Source organism: Pezoporus flaviventris, unplaced genomic scaffold, assembly GCF_033815535.1.
Source record: "Pezoporus flaviventris isolate CSIRO_AGI_PZ_B2104156 unplaced genomic scaffold, CSIRO_AGI_Pfla_v1 ptg000097l, whole genome shotgun sequence".
Taxonomy (NCBI): Eukaryota; Metazoa; Chordata; class Aves; order Psittaciformes; family Psittacidae; genus Pezoporus; species Pezoporus flaviventris.
The window spans coordinates 5,557,920-5,572,572 of record NW_026892645.1 but is presented as its reverse complement, the minus strand read 5'-3'; the positions used below and the strand labels follow the sequence as shown (position 1 = coordinate 5,572,572).

Below are 14,653 nucleotides of genomic sequence, written 5' to 3'. Positions count from 1 at the left end.
AACCAGCTCTAGTGTCTGCTCATGTTTGCAGGTACAAGCTAAAGTAGCCAAGGTGTCAATCTCGAGCTGAAGAAATGAGGGCAACTGATTCCACTGCTTGAAGAGCGCCTTGTTCCGCCAAAGTGAATAGCACTGGCTCTGAACACAGCCAAACTGTCTGCTTTCCTGGCCAGACAGAGTTCTGGGAGCTTTTGAGAGCAGGAGTGCAGCAGCCAACCCATAAGGGGCAAGAGAAATCAGAACCTCTGCAATAGAAGGAGGAGGTGAAAGTCATCAGACTGCTTCATTGGAAGTTGAGCAGCTTCTGCATGTCCCTGGAGCGAGCTGGTGAGCGCTGCCCTGGCAGTGGCGCTGGGTCCAACAATGTCCTATTCTGCACTGGGGAGTTATGTCAGAGCGGTCCCAGTCACACGGGCAGAGGGAAGCAAAGAAAGCGCATTATTCACAGCCTGACATGGATGAACCCGGCCTAGCACATGCACTTGGAAAACACTGTTCTCTCTGTTCAGTAATATTATTTCACATTCCACTCGTTTTGATAACCTTTTCCTTCTCCATCTACCCCGCTGATGGGAAAGTCGACCAATGTCTTCTCCTGAGATTAGCCAACACACAAAACTGCAAGAGATACCACTAAGCCTCATTTCACAATAACTAACAAATGTATATAATAAAAAAGCTAGAGAAATTTAGAAGGGAAGCCCCCCCCCCAGTGTAGGGATTGATTCCCAGAATTTACTTAATGCTATCAGATTGCTAATACACAGCCTTTCACTCTTACCGGAAAGGTAAGGTTTACAAAGGGATGTAGAACTAAGGAAACTCAGGCCTCTTTTGTTTCATGTCTCTGCGTCCCTTTGACATGGCCTCAGCTTTGAAAAAGAATCTAGGGCAAGTCCTAATTTTATCTATAAAAAAACCCTGTATTCTAAAACCACTTTATACAGATAAAGCAGAGATGATCCTCCTCTCTCAGAAAAACCCACATGTGGTGTTATATCTGTAACAAGCCGGCATTCATCTGTGAAGTGTCCCGGTAAATCCAGAAGGCAACAAAGGATCAAATCTGCATGGTGAATTTACAACTAATAGCTAAGCAAATTACAAGACCACAGAGGTATTTTTTTCCTTTGATGTGCAATAGCACTTTGGGGATGTTTTCTGAGCTGCTTGTTCATTTACTGTCCTCATTTTTAACAGCATCCTTGATGCTATCTGCTACCTCCTGGATGCTCAGTGTACTAGAAGCATCTTAAGATCACACAGATGTATAGAAAAATTTGTATTTGATAGCTTCCCAGGATGGAATTAACTGAGAACAGAATGAAAAACAACTCTTGAAGAGCTAAAGCTGCATTTTACAGGGGTTATCTTGGACTGGAACAGATTCCTTACCTATAATTCAGTTTCCTTTCCTATCCCTGCAACAAAACACTTCGGTATATTTTAAGCTTCAGCTTTTTTTCCTTGGCTTTTCTTAAGAAACAAACCTTTTCAAACGTTCTGGCTATTTTCTACCTATATGACTCAGTACAAAACGGCCCTTATATATTGTAATGTGATGCTCCTGATCAACCTTACTGCATCTTCTGAGCAGATGCATAACACCAAGGAGAACCAATTTAAGCACACTTTCTCTCCATTGTTTCCTTCAGTTACAAAGTACATCACTGGACTTCAATGCTTAAACTTTAAGTATCCTTCTGCATATCCAATCCTGAATCAAACTAAAGAAAGAAAATATTTCAAGACATACATGCTGAAACAGCAATACATGCTTAATATTAAGCACCATTTTAATGTATAAAAGCCACAACTGACTCTGCAACCAGGCAGCAACTAAGAAATAAAAAGCTACATGCCATCTGTGACAAGCATGAATTCCAGGATTCTGCATAACATCAAAATGCGTCCTGCTGTGAACCTAGCACCAGGAACAACAATCCCGGTCACACTTCATTGCAACCAGTGACATCAGGACATCTTCAAAGCATTGCTCAAAAGGCAGCTCACTTCTACCTGGATCAGAGCAATCGACAATGTGTGGTAACTGCAAGAACCCCCCAGAGAGCCCCCAAAATCAACTGTGTCACAATCTGGGATTACACAAAGCTTATTCTGCATAAACTCATTCAGAGCCACGACAGCTAAACTTGGATATCACCTACTGAAGAAAACTGACTGTGTCCATTTAGAATCTTTATGCAAATCAAGGTCTCTGCAAAGATCTCCCTATTTTTAATTACCCTCCAGACTGTACATGAAGCATTAAGCCCCAGAGGGTTTATCCTACCAGCGGGAGTGAGGAGCTAAACCCATCAAATCTATTTACAAACAGCCTCTCCACCCTTTGGCTTACCTTTTCAACATCTGCTTTTGTAACATTGATGTCAGCATCCATTTTCTCAAAATACTGCTGTGCTCGATCAGCTTCTTTGCAATCACGCTCAAACCGCCTTTTACTCTGGAAAGGAAAAATAGAAACCTTCATTATGGGAAAGAAACACAATACCAAAATCTACCTGAAATCTATACCTGCCCCTAAACTGTATGTCAGTTTAGGCTGTTCTTCAGGCTGCTTAATTCTACCAGCATCATTAGTATTATATGTTTTTCCCTGGTGGCATTTCTTCTGCTCTTGTAGGCAAGATCACTTCCTCCCTACACTTAACTCCCTCATTCTTATAATGCACAAGGGAGTTAATAAGATCCATACACTTACAAGTCAGACTTTTGGTTTCTGATGTCCCCTTTCTTTATCCTTCCCTCCACTTACAGTCTCTCTTTTTATTCATCATATGAATGACAATTCCAATGTATTTACTTTTGAGAAACAGCATCTCAAGAGATGGTCTCGTTCCATTTCCTCACGCAGTATGAAGCTATTCAGCTTACAGCTAAACAGCACCCTCAGGGACTCCACATTTCCAGCAATGCTTAGCACACTTTTCAAGTCATACCAAATGAAATGCTACTCACGATAGACATAAATCCCACAGAAAGCCAAATGTGCTATTAAACCAAGCTTTTTTGTGTCTACCAGTGTATTTAAGACAGTGGAGTTTTAAATACCCCATTTCTACAGTTCTTATCCATACACCCTTGCCATTCCAAATATAACATTTGGAACCATCTCCATGAAAATAGTATAAAAATGACTTAAAATCGCTATCTAAGGAAGTTTCCACTTACTGCTTCAAGTTGTTTCCAGCAAGTTTCAATATGTTGTTGTGCCTTTCTGCCATCGTGGAAGTGCTGTTCAGAAAAAGAGAAGAAGCAAACATTTTGAATGACAAAAGAACAAACAGCCAATTACACTCGAGGAATTGCAGAAAACAAGCAGCAATGCTTCTGGCAGCTGTGTTCTGCAACGCTGGTGAATTGAGCAGGTGTATGATGAGTATCTGATGTCTCAGCAGGCTGCAGATGTATATTTGCATCCATTATAATGGTTAGTTAGACTAAGGCTAATTAATCCCTTTAGCAATTCTACCTTGCATTGTTCACTGTATCTCGTAATTACTGGTTTCCCATACCACAAAATCTGAAGCACTTTCGTCTGAAGACTGTTTCTTTGGTCTCTGAAAGCGAGCGCCAAATTAAAATCTTTCTTCACATGGCATTTACCAAGATGCCCTTGATTGGCACATTCTGACAACTGATGTTGCTCCTGATTTTCATTCAGACTCAACATAAAACCTTCTTCTTCCTCATCACTGGCTGCACATGCAAGGCCAGCTACTCATTTCTCTTGAGAGGTGCTCAATTCTCTGGGGCGTCCATTCCCCCCCCCAAACCCTCCTATCCCCACACAGTGGGGGTGCATATGTGTGCACTATATATGTCAGTTCCATCATAAATGACAAGGAACTTCTCCTGACTTGCTTTTTAGAGCAAGACTCTTAATTGCTGTTGGTTTAAATAACAGTTTTTAGCCCTTACACCATGCTCTTCATCAGAGAATCTAGTATGCAGTAGATATTAACCCCTATCTTCCATGTGCCTCACTCTTCCTTGGGGTAAGCGATTCAAGATTGCCACATAAGTCAATGACTCAGCTCTAAATAGGAATGTTAATGCAGCCCCCAACTGACCTCTAGAATAGGTTACTCCCCTAACAAACCACCTTGTAAAATAAATACTAAGACAAACTACAAAGAAGAAGAGAGATGCCTACAGCAGAAAGTCTCATTATTTACTGGCAATCAGGATGCTATATGCAAATACAGGTATGGCTTCACGCAGTAAACTTGAAAAATTAAGGTCAGATATTGCCAGATAATCCCACTGGAACATTGTAGCATTCACACATTCTCAAACCCACATATAGTCAGACAATAGATGTATCTTAAGCAAAATGATTATCACCAGTCTGCTAGGGTAGAACAGCTCCAACTTAATAGCAGCCTGCCACAAACTGCCAAAACAAGGAATGTACCTGCAAGCACTTCCTAATTGGCAGGTACTCAGTTTCCTGCATCTTCCATTACAGACTTTTCCTATCAGAGGAAAAATTCCCCTGGTACTTTCATATCAGAGGCAGGTTTCCCGAGCAAACACTCCAGTGACATTTCCCAGCTGGCTCAATGAGGCACATCAGCAAAAAGCCCCAAGCCTGCAGTTCTCTGTCACACCACACCCAACAGACTTGTATTGCCTTAAAAATCACAACCACCTTCAACTTGCCTGCGAGAACAGACACCCACCCCCAGTGTCCTCTGGATACTACTGCATGTAGTCTCAAACACTGGCTGTTAGGGACGGATGCTCACATACAGTTGAAGATACAGGCACTCTATAGCTTCAACTTTCTGGACAGTGTCTATCTCTGCACAAAGCAGAGAAGAGAGGCACAATGGCAGTGATGTTTTTAATTCCAGGCACGTGCCATGCTCAGCTCTGGCTCTGCTCCTGCCTACTGAGGAGGGAGAGCGTGCAGGAGCCCACAGCCTGGCACTGCTGCGGCTGGGCGCAGACACCTTTTGCCATACACCCAGATGGTACTTGTGCAACTCATCCCCTTTCTGGCTTCTCCAAGAACTCAGTCACCACATGAGAGCATTAAATTTAAACAGACCTAACTGTAAAACTGCTGGGGCGGTGGGGAAAGGCTCCAAATCTATTTCAGTTCTTTTGTAGCTCCCTACTTCCTTTCAACTCTGCATGCGACAGACCCCGTGTCTTCCTCGCCGGGGGGCTTTGAAACACTCCTCATTTCAGGCTTAGAGCTTAGGAAACCAGTCCCAAGGAACACCAAACACCAGTCCCAAGAACCAACTGTAATTTAACACTACATTTTTCATTGTTTTGCTAATGAGCATGGAATTCATGAAAGTCTTTTAGCAGTGAAGCTGCAAGTAAAATGACTTGGCTGTCTTCACAGTGCATTTCCTGCCTCCCCCTGCTTTTGTTTGTGTGCTCCCCTCTTCACCGGCTCTGATTTTGCTGGAGTGTAGGAAGGGACTTCATTTGGGAACAGCAGGCCTGCATGGAACCTAATACTGTCAGCGACCCATAAACTGCAGTAAAACAACATGTCAGGTTAATTTAACAGCACAATTGAATATGGGATGAAGGATGAACCTGGAATCAAAGCCATATCAGATAGCAGGACTATCCCAAACTCATATTTTTAAACCACTTTGTAGTTAATAATGTAATTTTAATTTTGCTCTCTTATTTCCAAATTTGTCTTCCCTGTAAAATAAACCCTAAAAGCTGCTGGAAGTACATATGAGAGAAGCAGAAAGCATGAGCAGTGCAGCTGCATCTTCATCAGATTTTGCCATATTTTCCTTTTTCCTCCCCTCTCTTTTTGTAAAAGAAAAGATCTTTTACAGAAATGGAGCACTGGGATGTGAAATGGACATTACTGAAGATTAAATAGTGAAAGCAAGGAACTGATGCCAAGAGACAGTCTGATAAATACAGGTGCATCCCAATTTGGAGGTTTCAGTGCAATATTGTCCTTTTTAGTTCAACTAGTTCCTAAATTTATTGCCCCCCATTCTCATTGTGTTAGCCCATATCTATCCCTGTTATGAGATAAAGCTACACATGATAACACATGTAATATGTACTGAGAACACTTCTGCTTTTATAAACCTATTGCCCCCAAAGCAGGATTTCTGCTTTCTGAAAATCCATTTGTATATAAAGCAACTAAGTGGGATGTTCCAACTCCCTGTATTTCTTCAGTACCCCATCTTATGGGTAAGAAAATAGAGACAGCACGGTTAAGTGATCTGCTCAAAGTCATACAGGAAGCCTCCAGTTTCCTCAGACCCTGTAACTATCTTCAACTTCCGCAAACTCATTTCCTTTACAATCTTCTTAAACAGCAAATGTCTTTCAGCCTTATGAAAGTTAAGAGTTGAGGGATTTTCAGCACAGCAGTAAGTTGCTTTATGATGCCTCTGGGCATTATATTCTAAAAACCTACCAGCTCAAGGAACACTCAGCTACAGTAAAGGAAGAAAAGTTTTAGGAAGAACAGGAAATCCACATAAAGACCCACTGTACGTGTGAGTTTTTCCCCTTTTAAATCCAGCCATACCAATGGGTGTGCTCCCCTCATTACCACGCTGTGCTTGAAACAGCTGGGAAGAAATCCTGGCTGCTGTGCAGTCAAAGACAAAACTCTCATTGACTTTTGTTCGGCTCTGATTTCACTTGTGTTGATCAAAACACTGCGAGCAGCGAGTGAGGTACCTACAATCCAGCGCCTGTCACTGCCAACACCATTACAGTAAGCAGCAGTGGGATAGTTCTGCAAAACTTAACACAGCCCCACAGCTCTGGGAGCAGAAAATAAAAGCTTGTTAGAATATGTCTCTCATCTTTCTAACCTTTTAGAGGAGCAATAGAAAAACAAGATGTAGTTAAAAGCATCTCCTAAAGGACAATACAGTCCAATAGTTCTGCTGAGGAATTCCTGGGCAGTTTTAAATAAAAGAAGTACCTGAAGCAAGTAGACTACCAGTATGACAACCAGGCTGCTTCAATGCTGAATCAAAAACAGACCATGTGAACTGGTTTGAGAAAGGCTGAAACAAGACAGACTTGGTTTTTCTTAAGGAAGTAAAGAGCAATTGATTACATGGTTAAACTTGAGACTTACACATCTACAGTCTGTTTATATTATAACTAGTCAGAAAAATACAGTTTTTATGCACAGCATATGTTGCATTTGACAACATCCTATTTAAGAACATTCAGAAAAGAGATCTATGACAAGGCTGCTTCATTCTCATTTCTGTTTTCAAACTGGATCACGTAACACAGTGAAAAAACTGTTACAATTTGACTTCTGTAACTGTCACTCTCAGCTCACATTGATAGTCAATATAAACACACTCCCAGGAACTACTACCTCCTCCTCCAATTCAAACTCTATCTCCATTTTTGTTACAAGTGACTCCTAAAATAATGGCCAGCGATAAAGCAAACCAGAGACGGAAATTAGGGAACATTACTTCTTTTCCTCCTTGATTTTCTCAGCTCCATTTGCAAAAAGCCTTGTCAGATGTTCTTTTCCTGGCTGCAAAGACAGGAAACAGTCTCCTCAGAAGAAAGCTTTGTTTCCAAGAATAGCAACATATTCGTGAGGTCTTATCGCTCTCATTTGTAATAAGAGTAGCATAAGAGTCCTGCAAATGTTGACATGAAACACAGGTCTTCACACATGTTCATCAGTACCACATCATACTGTAGGATAATCCTGCTCTCCTTTGCAGCCTTCCATAGGAACTTAGTGTTCACATCTACTCATTGATTAGGTCAAATCTGAAGCAGATTACATGAATGTTGTTCACAGCTGGTGTTCATTTGACTTGAGTCTTATCCCGAAATGGAGCATTCCAAACAAAGACCAGGTTCAGACAATGACCAGATCAGTCTCACAAAACAACCAGAACTAGCTGCCCATGCCTCCTAGAAGATGTGACACCAGAACAATAGTGATTAGCACAAACCGGGAAGACACTGTGACAGTAGTATTTGTAGTAACTTGACAATTGACGCTACTTGAGCTTCCGTCTCTTCTACTTCCCAAGTCTTGTCACAAAGCTTCTCTTCCACTGATCCACAACCACCTCAACAGGCTGTCTCTTCCCCCCATATAAATGGCCTATGATTCCTGTATAACTCTTGCAGCAATAAGAAAACTAGGAAGTGTAGAAGCTAACAGGCAAGGAAATATTTCTTGTTTAAGTTGCTGCAACCTTTTAGCCGTTTCCCTATAGCCTCCACGTAAATATATACCCACACATACGTATTAAGCCTGGCACCAGATGTATAAAATATTGAATGTTATTAACTAAAATGACAGCTGAACATGCTCACATGTACCATTTACATCTGGCCCTGGACAAACAGCATTCACACATGCTTAAGGTATGCTCTACAAGCACAGCTTTCTTGCTGCTCGTTCATTTTACATCAACATTTGTGGCTGGCTGGATAGAGCACAAAGGGGAAAATACATGTGGCCATGCTCAACCCCTCTCACCCTCAGGCACTTCACAGTCAGGCACTGAGCAGGAAATGTTACTGTCCATAAACTACATCTCTCATCTCATCCCTCCCACAGGCTGTTGCTCTGCAGTGCAATATTCAGGCTAATATGCAGAAAATGTAACTCCATTTGTTTGCAACCATATCCTGGTTCCCAATCAGAATCCTGCATGGAGTAAACAGAAGCCGATTTATTTATTTGAACTGTTACTTCATAGTTCAATGCACCCATTCAAAACTGGGAACAGCAGGATACTAAGCCCAGTGGTCTCAACTTTAACCCTGCTAAACCCAAAGTTCATATTATACCTTTTCAGCTGAATGGGATATTGGTATTAGTTTCCCATGTGATTTTTTTTGGAAGCTTTTGCAATAAGCACTTGCTTTTTCCATCTCAGCACAGTCCTTCACTGCACAGTTAGATGATATGTACAAATATTTAACATGGTTTCATTAAACCTGTACCACAGTTTGGGGAAAACCAGGAAACACTCAATTAGAATACACAGAATTTATTATGATCTTTCCTAACCAGTTTTCTGCATTCCTTCATTTCTTATAGCTGCTACATAACACTCTATGAGTACAATCGGACTTCATGAAATACAGCTGAAATATCCTGTAAGAACAAACAGACTTGGATCCGTGTGCATTGTATTTATCAAATAGATAAATATTCCATAAATGTCCACTGGAGTTTTCTTTCTGTTCATAAACAGCTCCTCATAAATAGCAAAGCTTCTACCTGTCAACATAACTATTTGTTTAATTTGTATAGCCTTATACTTAGGTTAAAACCAAGTATTTCTAACTCCACTCAGGAAGCAGTAAACTAGAATTGGGTTATTCACAGACCAAAAGCCGGGGAAAACTCAGTTTCAACTTGAAGCTTGGTAAATCACTTCCTTCCTTGTCTCTCTTTTCCTCTTGCTACTTCCCACTTTGCCTTTAGTTCATCATTTCTGGAAGGCAGCAGTACCTCTTTGTACCTCTGCAGCACGCAGCACAGCTGTGCTCCACACACTCCGAGACCTTGAGGCACAAAACCCAACAGGGAAGAACCCATTGTGTGCTTGACAGGGTCGTATTCTGCCGTCCTGCCCCACGCTTGCACGGTACATTATGCTGTGAGAAATCCTGCTGGAAACCACAGGGCTGTTTGCAGAACAGGGTGCTATTCAGAATGAATGAGTGTGGCAGAATTCCTCCAATTACTGACTTTTCATCAACACCTGAGAGCCTGCAAGAAACAGAAAGTTCTCTGACACGTACTCCCCTGCATGAATACACACAGGGAGGGTGCACACACTCCACCATAAAGAACCAGACCCATAAGGATGCATTCATTCCCTGTTCGCCTTCTATCCCGACGCAAAATGGAATGTATTGACATCAGGTAAATTCTCTCCCAACCACAGAATTTCAGTGCTGCACCAGTCCAGTCTGCAGCAAAGCTCTTGGCTTGTACTTCACTTTCATGCTCGATTGTATGGAGCCAGCCTATCCCCAACGGGAGGTGTAGGTAGAGGTGAAAGCAGCGCTGGTAATAAGAGGGATAGTTCATGACTCCCAAAGACATTTTTAGCAAAGCTGACATGAGCAACAGCTACACCGAGCAGCTGCTGCCAGAGGAGACCATGAGTCAGACTTAGTTTGTGACCACAGATCTAAATCAGAACTGCCCCAGGAATTAATCCTAGAATTCCTATTCAGATAAACTACAGCACTGAGAGGATACCTAAACCAAGTTAATTCCTGCGAGACTTTAAGACCAAAAAGGGAATTCTGAATGCTTGCGCAGCACTGGCTCTGTGTTTGCTCAGGTAAGTACCACCTAAAGAAAGGGTTTTAAACCTGCGTAGCGTCTAGGTTATTTTAATATTGATTTTTTAATAGAACAAAGCATGCTGAGTAACTCAGCAGCCGCAGCAATGTGGAGCAGCAGACTCCCCCAGATGAGCAATCAAAATGCTGGTATCTTTCCCTCCTGTAGAAAAGAACTGGTCTGCTTCAAAGCTATCACCACAACCATCAACAGCTGCAGTGGGTGGGAGAAGAACAACTTGTCAGTACATTTGCAAACTGCAAATGTATTATCTGTTAATGCTCATGAAGTAAAGCCCAAACACCCCTCTTGACATACCTGAGATCATCTCCTTTTCCTTTGCCACAGACAAGCAAGATTAAGACCAAATTTTGTAATGCTGCATGGCCCCCAGCTCAAACCTGACACCTTCCACAGCCACCCCGAAGCAAGGTTTTGGTGAAGTTGGGTGGCATGAAGAACGACCACAGAAGCAAGTTCTTTCCCTGAACCACTACGAGAGACAATCCCCAACTCACTGGAGTGGCTTGGTGATGGAGATCTTTGTGTACTGAAGGGGATGCATCTGGCCTCAATAACCTCAGAAGAAAGGTGGATGTGGCATGACCTTCACATGTAGCATAGAACTGAAATTTCAGCTTTGAAGCAGGTAGCAAGATCCTGGCTGAAGAAGAGAATCACTCATATGAGAGCAGGAACACACTAAGATCAAGAGCATACCAGAAGCTGAAGAGAGAAGCGGTACTAGGAAGAGTTTCACTTCATTAAACAGCTCTAAAGAACTGAAACAGCATGAGGAGCTCTCCTCACACATAGGCTTGTGTATGAAGAGCAGGCAGGCAGGGTGTACACCTAACTTCATACATAAAAACTGCATGCCAAGTTATTTTATCTAGCATAAAACCATTGCAAGGCTTCATGAACTACCAGGTTCTGCGCTGCTTACACACTACAGGCTTGTACTTGTCAAGGGAAAACAAAGAAATGTGATTTATTATTGTGCAACCCCAATAATCTGCTAGTGTAATTCCACTTTAATCAGAGCTAAATGAGCATGAAAACAGAGTAATGCAGGCGTGCATCAGCCCCCACGTGTTTAAATCACCACCCTCGTCCCTCATGACTACTAAATACATAATTCCTGTTGCATATCAAAGGGGTTTCCTTTGGAAACAGCTTTTAATTCCGATATATTCGCCTGACCACTTTCTGCTGTACTTGAGTTCATCTTTCACACATTCATACTTATGACACCTCTGTGTATCATCTCCATCTTCCAGGTGGGAAATTACGACAGAAAGAGCAAGGGTGATTATCTAGGTTAGTTACACTGAAATCACTGTAAGTTTGTACCATTTTACAGGTATCTGTACACCTGAATGACTTCATTCAAATCATACAAGACTGTGGACAAGAATGTGGCTCTCCCAATTCCTGTGTGTGACCATAGCCCCAGAACTGATCATCTTTTCTTACAGCTTACAGCAATTTGGTGAACTTGGTAGTGTTAGGTTAATGGCTGTACACAATCTTAAAGGTCTTTTCCAACCTACGTGAGTCTGTGAACTTGTAACACAACAACAGCTGATGACAGATCAAGCAGCAAGCACAAGAACTCTGCCAGCAAAATTGCTGGAAATACCAAACCATTCATCAGCTCCTGTCATAAAAGGTTTTGCCAAAACATCAGCCCTGTGTGATATTTACCCAGCCACCACCTTCCCCTCCTGCAGACCCAGCATGACTGACGCATTTGTGTTCTACAGTATGAAGTGAGAGGCTGGGTATGAAAAATGCCTGAAGGAGGAAGCAGTTTCCTTTTCAACACCATTTTGCTCATAAATGAGCCATCTACAGGAATCAGACAAGGGTTTGTAATTTATAAAGCTCCTATTCATGTTACAAGAGCAAAACAACCAACCATGAGTGACAACTGTTTTCTTTTAAAGGTGGAGAATTATCAGCAACAGCAGGTAATACACTGTCGGTTTGTTTTTGCTGTTCCCATGCTGTTATCACTCAACCTATATTAAAACAATTTTCCTGTCATTCACCCATTACTTATGAGCCACACTTACTACAACAGTGTACAAACAAAAACCAAAAAGCAATCATTACTACTCATGTTCTTTACAAGATTGACATCTGAACTACAATAAAAGAGGACTTGCTAACAGGTAATTCAATCACCTTATACACCCATGTAATTGAAAAATTAGGTAAAAATATTACAAGTGACAGAAAAATGCCAGACTAGAATGTTTCTTTTTGTTTTGCTTATTGTACAGAGTCCATGCTGAGTTAAAAGGTCATAGATGTGACTAAGAAAACATTCTCATCACAGCCATATGTAAAAACATCCTTTTATGTTGCTGCCAAATTATGTCCCAGAAAGATTACACACCATTCTACAAATTAAAGGTGTGTCTATATATTCTATTGCTCTGTTGATGACAGACTTACCATCCTAATATCATACTCAGGAAAAGATAGTAACTTCCAGGACTCTGGTCCTGCACAGCACTTCAACAAGCTTAACTAGTTACAAAAGCTTAAGTTCTGCTGGCCTGAGCATGAGTACTTCTGTACTTCCCATAGGGACCAACCATTTGGAAATCAAATACAGTGCCCTGATGCTCCATCACCTCGTTGCACTTTGCTTTATCATTTTATACCTGCATTATGAGTATTTGTAACATTAAAGCTTAGAATCACTATTTTATGCCCACTCATCCCAGGTATAAAAGGGTTCAAGGCAAGGAAAGAAAATCATATCTCAACTGTATGTCTTTTAGAGCTAGTGACATGCAAATTAATCAGCTTTGAACATTTACTGTAGCAGGCACATAGGTTCCTAAAATGAACTAGAATAAGAGTACTATCACAAAGATCCTAAATCTACTCTTCCTGAAGGACAACAGGTTGAAAACCAGATTCCCCAACATCACAGAACACAACAGACCCCATATTTCTCATTAGAATCACTGTTTAGGAAGCTCTGATAAATTAGATCTGGCTGAGAAGCAGGAAAATGTGACTCAAGAACTTAATAATTCGTTCAGTTTGTCTCAGTCGTAGTTTCTCTGTTTATTTCAGGCTTTACACAGAGCTGCCGGACTCTTTCCTAAGCAAGCTTTTGGCTAACAGAGCCTTAAGCACAGATGGGCCTCTGACCTTATTTAGCAGGGATTCTCCTGAAGGCATTGCTGTCCCATTTTATAACGTTGGATTCAAATGGTTCAGTGACATGGCCATGGCACGTAACCCACTTTTTTAATGCTCAGTTCATTAGCAAAGCTCATGTTTAATGAACTACAAATACATTTTGCTTAACATTGAAATCCCCTACCACTAATTATCTGTCTCAAATAGCAATTATTATGAATAATAAAAACCGATCCGTTACCGATTTCCTCTCTTGCTTCAGCTCCTGCACATAGCGGGTTAGCTCTCCAGTGATAAGAGAGGTCATGTTCTCTGAGATGACCTCATGCTGTCCAGCATAGTCATTCATTTCATTTAAAGTGGCTAGGAAGGCTCTAGCTGATGTGTACCTGCAGAGGACAAAAATACATTTTGCTTTTAGTCCCTTTCTTTTCAGAAAGACACACTGCAAGGGGAGGCTGAATCCTTTTTCAGCAGTTAGTATTGCTTCATGAGACTGAGTATGAATTAGCACAGATTCACTTGAAGGAAGTTCTCAAACACAAGCCTATGGCACACACTGACAGCTGTCTGATAAATCTATCTTGATTTAGATAGTTTGATATTAGCTTTTACAATACCACAGTTTTAAAGTGCAAGGCTTTTCATTAGCACAGCTCTGGAACTTCACTATTCTCATCCTTATTTCACAACCATCTCTACTTATGCTCTTTCAAGTCTTACAATTCAGTGCACAGTCATCACTGTAACCTACCTGGCAAAATTCTGGCTGAGCATCCAACTATTTGGCTAGCATAGAGCAGAAAAGAAGGCTTTTGATACTGCAAATTGGATTTAAATCAGCTATAGTTTATAAAGCTTTCAAATGCCAAGTTTATTCACCAGGTGTTCAATGTCAACCCCTGTTTTTAGTACCTTCCATCACAAGGTTTATTTTTCATATAAAATAATCTCCCATACAACATTCCATGTGTTAAGAGGAAGAAATGAACATCTGTGCACACAATTTCAAAACAGCAGATTATGTCACCAGCATATTCAGCACAGCACCAACAGAGCCGCATTTAAATATCTCAGCTGGCTGTGCTGGTCAGCTGGAGAACAGCAGCTCTGAAGCACTGCACTTGTACATAATAAAACCAACCCTAT

At 41.3% G+C, this 14,653-nt stretch overlaps 1 protein-coding gene across 18 annotated transcripts in view; it reads right to left on the bottom strand.

The window, feature by feature from the left end:
- Positions 1–14,653, bottom strand: part of FNBP1 (formin binding protein 1) — a 92,501-nt gene that overhangs the window by 40,237 nt on the left and 37,611 nt on the right. For all 18 annotated transcript variants that reach the window (XM_061476968.1, XM_061476976.1, XM_061476969.1 and 15 more), the window contains exons 4-6: positions 13,746–13,893; positions 3,193–3,255; positions 2,360–2,464 (exon numbers count right to left, since the gene is read on the bottom strand). In XM_061476968.1, coding sequence (XP_061332952.1) covers positions 2,360–2,464; positions 3,193–3,255; positions 13,746–13,893 — 316 coding nt within the window. The remainder of the gene's footprint in view (positions 1–2,359; positions 2,465–3,192; positions 3,256–13,745; positions 13,894–14,653) is intronic.